The sequence below is a fragment of the Etheostoma cragini genome, chromosome 24, assembly GCF_013103735.1.
Source record: "Etheostoma cragini isolate CJK2018 chromosome 24, CSU_Ecrag_1.0, whole genome shotgun sequence".
Taxonomy (NCBI): domain Eukaryota; kingdom Metazoa; phylum Chordata; class Actinopteri; order Perciformes; family Percidae; genus Etheostoma; species Etheostoma cragini.
The window spans coordinates 3,616,442-3,622,595 of NC_048430.1; the positions used below are offsets into that span (position 1 = coordinate 3,616,442).

General features: G+C 40.6%; 1 protein-coding gene across 1 annotated transcript in view; it reads left to right on the top strand.

The window, feature by feature from the left end:
- The window catches only part of zranb3 (zinc finger, RAN-binding domain containing 3), a 70,025-nt gene extending 64,932 nt beyond the window's left edge, over nt 1–5,093 (top strand). The window contains exons 20-22 of the mRNA XM_034865178.1: nt 1,180–1,189; nt 1,877–2,008; nt 2,688–5,093. Of these exons, the coding sequence (XP_034721069.1) occupies nt 1,180–1,189; nt 1,877–2,008; nt 2,688–2,792 (247 nt within the window). The 3' untranslated portion in view covers nt 2,793–5,093. The remainder of the gene's footprint in view (nt 1–1,179; nt 1,190–1,876; nt 2,009–2,687) is intronic.
- The last annotated feature ends 1,061 nt before the right edge of the window (nt 5,094–6,154 follow it).

Here is a 6,154-nt window from a genome sequence, read left to right on the forward strand (position 1 = left end):
ACACACACACACACACACACACACACTTTTTCCCCCCTTCCCAGTTCCGCCGGCAGCAGCATCAGCACCAATCGATGCGCCAAGCTTTAGAGGAAACAAACTCAGCCACATGATAAGATGCCACAGCGGTGGTGGAGCCTCAAGATTATAGGCTCATTCTTTGGTTCATACAGGGGGTTCTTGTGTGTATGTGTGTGTGCATGTGTGTGTGTTTCCTGGTGTGTGTATATGGGTCTTTATGTGTACCTTGGGGTCTCTTTCGGTGTGTGCAAATACAGTATGTGTACAAAATAATTCTGCCATATGTGCATTGGTATTTTGGTGTGCTTGTGTATTGTCTTTTATATTAAATGGCCTTTGAGTGGTTGTATTGGGACCTGGTGTAGGAAGGTTTGTGTGTGTGTGTGTGTGTGTGTGTGTGTGTGTGTGTGTGTGTGTGTGTGTGTGTGTGTGTGTGTGTGTGTGTGTGTGTGTGTGTGTGTGTGTGTGTGTGTGTGTGTGTGTGTGTGTGTGTGTGTGTGTGTGCCTGCCTGTCTGTGTCGTGAACTCTGCCCCTGTGAGCGGGCTTGTTCTTTAAATCTGTTGGGATCAATTCCGTCTCGCTGCCTTAATGTCGACAGAGTAGCACTGAAAGCAGGAAAATTGATTTATTTATTTTTTGCCCTGAACTCTTTCCTTCCACCTTCTCTTTCTTTGTATCTAATTCTTTCAGTCATCTTTTCCTCCTCCACTTGCTTACTCTTATTATCTTTGAGTTTTGTCATAAATAAAGGAAATCTGTATCAGTTTAATAAAAAGCAAATTGATTAAACAATAGTATAACTATCATGAATTGCACCCGACGGGTATTTAAACACAGCGAAGCTTTGAGTTGAATGCTATTGTCATCACGCTAACATCATTACAATAAAAATGTTTAGGTGCTGATGTTTACCAGGTATGTTGCATGTTAGCATGTTAATATAAGCACAATGACAATGTTATAATAATAATGTTTAGCAGGTAATGCTTATCATGTTCATCTTAACATCCTTGTTAATTATTACTAAACATAGGGCCTCAGCATAACTGTAAAGTAAAATGTCACTAACATGTGTTAGTAGATAATGTTCATCTTAGTTTAGTGTGTTAGAATGCTAACCTTTTCCCAATATTGGTAATGACTCTGTTTCAAAACAGGAAAGTGAGGGTATGAATGTATTATCCTGAAAAGTTGAAAATACCAAATATTATAAAGTCATTAACCGCTTAAAATTGCATTTTAGGTCTATGCATCCTTTTGTAGTTATTCCCTCTGGTTAATTTAACCTCATTTCGCTGTCTTTGTCAGGCAGACTTTTATGTACTAAACAGTTGCCCGTTATCTAGGCCAATAACGTTTTGCTGGTCTATATGGCTGCACCTGAAGCCTCTCATGGTGGCGGATAATAGAAAGTCAAAGTTCACTGTCATTGATTTGGTGCAATTATTGTTTCATCAAATGTCTTATCCTCACAATCATTCAGGCTTACATTAATCTCAGCATTTTAAACCTTAATCGGATGCCTTATTCTGCACTTTCTTTTATTATTTCCTGGTGTATATTTATGCGCCTTGCTGTCATTAGTACTCCTTGAGACTTACTGTATTTGTGTGTGTGTGTGTGTGTGTGTCTGTGTGTGTGTGTTTGTGTAATAACAATTTTGGTCTCTTTAGCACTTGGAAAAAGATTCAGCTTTACTAAAGACATCACATCAGTTAAAAAAAAAATGAACTTCAGCATAGATGAATGCTTTGGAAGGGCAGCGCAATCACGGCTTGTTTTTAGCAATTTGGAGCAGTATGAGAAAACAACCAAGGGTTGTCGCTCACTTTTTCATTCTGTGTGTGCTTCTAGCTAAATGAGATGATCCGCGCTCCGGTCGAAGGGGATTTCTGGCAGGTCGACCACATCCGGCCAGTCTACAGCGGAGGAGGACAGTGCTCTCTGGACAACCTGCAGACGCTCTGCACCGTTTGCCACAAAGCCGTAGGTGTACACTCCGCATCGCTGCACCCATAACAACCACAACACCAGCTTTCAGAGCCAAAGGGGCAAAAGCAATTTGTCTAACATTTATGGTGAACCGTGGATGGACCTCCCATTTATCCCCATATAAAAAGAAAGTCTCATCACTCACGTTGAGGATCATATGTGATGGCAGTAATGTGATACATGGTCAAACACATTGATCAAAAGTCATACCATCCCTCACAAACCTATATATTGCTTGTAATAACATCACATGATGTGCCTGTATGACATATTGATATATAGCATTTGTTGCCTTTGGAAAAGTTTCCTTCTTGAGCTTCTTCAGTCAATATTTCATAATCATAGACAATCCACTCCTTAAAAACAGAAGTGATACGAGAGCAGAGGTTTTAAAACAAAATAGAGCTTTCATTGTAAGCTAAAATGTGCTTTACTTTCACGCCAGAATGCATTTTTGTCAGAGTGGGTGTCAGTTTGGAAGGAAACGCTTCAAATGTCGACGTGTATAAACTGATGTGGAGAGCTGCTCGTTCTGATAAGGGGATCCTCTCGCTGTTTATGCCACCACTCAGACACTTTAATCTAGAGATGCTCAATATATTGATCTCGCTTTTCTCTTAGCGCCGACTACAGATTTAACCTCTTACATCACGTTCCATTTTTTTCTCCACAGAGGACGGCTCAGCAAGCCAAAGAACGGAGCCAGATGAGAAAGAGTGTTGCTGCCTCCAAGGTTGCGTCAGACATCAGCAGGTTCTTCATCAGGAAATTAAAATGAAGGTTGAGTACGGGCATAGGTGTAACAGTTCTTGAATTGTATTGTTGAAACCTCATGATCAGTATCATGATTTTTCAATGATAACACTCATATTTAAGTATTTGAAATGCGATTCCCTCCGAGAGATTAGGATCAAAGGCCGGATTTCCTTTGATTTCATACTTTTGCTCTCCCTCACTTTCTGATGATATCAGTGGCATCTTATTGGACTCTGCTGCACCTGTGAAAATATACCTAAAAAACAGTGATGACTGCATCAAATGCTAATTCAGCCAACTCCCCTCTCGTCCCCGAAACGTCACAAGTGCGGTAGTTTTGATTTATGATGGCCCCCTTTTGCTCGAGGCTGAAATGGAGCAGGTTGTTTAAAGAGATGCTGCTATTTTAAGATTTTTGCAAACTTGGTGAAAAGTAGCAGGTGAGAGATGAATTGTGGGCTTTGTGATTAAAACTTCACGGCAGAAAACACAACCAAGTGTCCTCATTGGCGCTCTCAACATGTGGCGCCTTGTAAATCTTCCTTTTTGGAAGATAGATGAACGCTCCCCTAGTGAAATAAAAGCCTATTTTCATCTTGTTTCATGTTGCCTTCCTCGGCTTCTTCAACCACGATTTAGACTGTAAATACACCAAGACGTTGGTTGTTCTGACAAGCTGGCAAATCGTTTCATTGCCTCAAGTCAGGAACATTATTGTCCATGTCCACGCATTTTCCTCCTCTTCAGCTGTGCTTGATGATCTGAACAGAGCTAAAGTCATTCAGGAGGGCTATGTTTAGAGAGACAGAGAGCAGAGTTACTATGGAAACAAGGCTTCAGGTTCAGCAATGTCGGGAATATTGAATCTTTTCTTGTAAGAGTTATACAATGAGCCAGACAGACATGAGAAACTCCAATCAATAGCAGCAGGCTCCTGTGAAAATGAGGCCGTCACATTCCTCCGCAGCAAAATTTGACTTCCCTTCTCGCTGCTGAGGCTCCGCGGTTGACTTTGTAGATGTCGTCATGTCACGATTTGTCTGTCTGTCAGCTGTGTCAAACTCCAGACTCAGCAAATTCCACCATTGCTGAAAAGTTTTAAATTTTTCTGGCAGCCCAAACTTCTCTCAGTCTATTGGAGCGCTCGGATGGAACCACAGCTTCAAACTTTTCTCAGAGTCCATGTGGGTGCGTGCGTGGGTGTGTGTGTATTTCCCCTACGGCTGCTCCAGGTCTCCACTTAATAAGACCGTTGTTCCTCTCCTGTCCAAACCGACAAGCTTTGTGAGTAATGAACATCTCCCAGGCAGCCTTCCAACAACAGCAGGTTTCAGTATCAGTCCCTGTCAGCAGCCAATGACTCTGATCTGCTGTTTTATTACACCCAAAAGGTGTATGTGCATGTTTGTGTGCGGGAGAGAGACAGTAAGCGAGGAGTGAAAGTAGTGCAAAAGTGTAGCCGAGTGTTTTTCTGTGCGTTACACAAATAAAACATGCGTGTTTGGCAGAGGAGAAGTTTATATTTGAAGAAAGAGGAAGTGGTGTATGTGTGCGTGTGTGTGTGTGGGTAAGACAAAGCCATAATGAGGCAGCGTCCAAATGAAGACGTCTCATGTTCTTCCCAGAGGGGCTGCTGGGTAAAGAGCAGCGAAGCAGTCGTGTGACACTGTTTGTATTGGACAACCTATCAGCCCAGAGGAAAAACATTACCTCTGCAGGTGATGACAGTAATAAAGATGGACTCAAACACGGACGGACGGCCGCTGAGGTTTGCATGTTTGCTTTCCGTCTTGCGCACCCCTCCCTTCCCTCTTTCTTTAAAGCTGACATCAGAGCATAAAACTCACTTTTCTCCTTCAAGTGCAATCAACGTCTTTGCCTCTGTGCCACTGCTGCAGAGACGTCTCAACAGGTTACATAGCAACACAGCACACTCTGAACGTCACATGGCCAAAATTAGCTTGGCAAATATCTAGTGGAAATAATGAAAGAGTTAGAAAATCACAGTGTAGTGACAAAGAAAAAGACAAGGAAAAAAAAGGGATATGGTGATATCTGAAGAAAATCCAAGTAAATGGAATTAAAAAGAAGTGCAGTGCATAAACACTTCAGCATTTAACCTGTCATATAAAAATGAACCACAAGTGATTACAAGAGAAATAGATTTTAAAGGATGGTCATAATCTTTATTTTTCTTATTTATAAATTCTATCTTATTTCTGTGCCGTAGAGCTCCATTGTTGTCCAAAATAAACTAATAAAAAACGCAGTGAAACGGCAGTTGGGGCTTAGTCTCCGTGATGTAAAGTGTTGCCAAAGGAAAAATTGGGGGAAAATGCAATTGGATTGGAGGAAGGTTTGTTAGTCTTACATTTGTTTCTCAATTGTTGTTTTTACTTTTGAAAATGTTTGCATCGTTTGAATTACATAAAAGAAAAAGAAATGTGGCTAGTTTATTTTTTTGCAGATTTTCCAAGGACAGTTGAGTTGGTGTTCTTCACTGTTAATCTCAGTACTGCACACGTAGACAAAAGAGCAATGCTACTAAGAAGTAGACTTTGGCTGTAGAGGGCTGAGGGAGACATCAATATCCCCATGATATCATTCTGCTAGCTACTACAACCCTCAAGCTGAACATTTTTTTAAGGATAGTTAGGGATAGCTAATCAACCAAAATCACATTTGATAGGATACATTTATGTATACACCAAGGGTAAATCAGGAAGAAAAACGAGAGGAATTTGTTGTAGAGATAACATATATTTGAGAGAAACCAAGAGATTACCAACTGAGACACGCCAAACATTTATTTTGGGTCAATCCCATTTAGACCGCCTTGCTCCTGTAAATCTTCACCAGAGCACCAAATGTGTTCATCCGCGGCTTGAAATAGTTACTTGTTGTTTCAGTTACGTTTGCTAAAAACAGCAGTGCCTAGCTTTTTGAGAAAGTTCGTCAGATCTTTTTCTTTTATTTTCTTCTTCTTTTTTTAAAGTAAAACAATGTATTTGTGAAAGGTTAGTGAGACAGAAAGTACAGAGAGGTGGACTAACACATTGTTGGTATTGGTATGAATTAAAAAGGAGAAAGGACCATTCACAGAGGAATAATGATTTCTGATCAAATGAATGCTAACAGCAGAGTTGCAATAAGGTTTCTTAATGTGGGTCAGAGTCATTTGCTGTAGACACCCAGGAGCCCTGTAAAGGGCCCCTGGGGGTCTACAGCAAATTGAGAAATAGATTAATATCGCTGTAACTCAATTCCATAGGAATTTCTCTAATTACATTATGCATAATAATAATGCTAATGATTGTAATTGTAGGTTTCATTTTCATTATTCTCTTCCTATAGCATGTGGCATCTTTTTAGAGGTTTGTGACA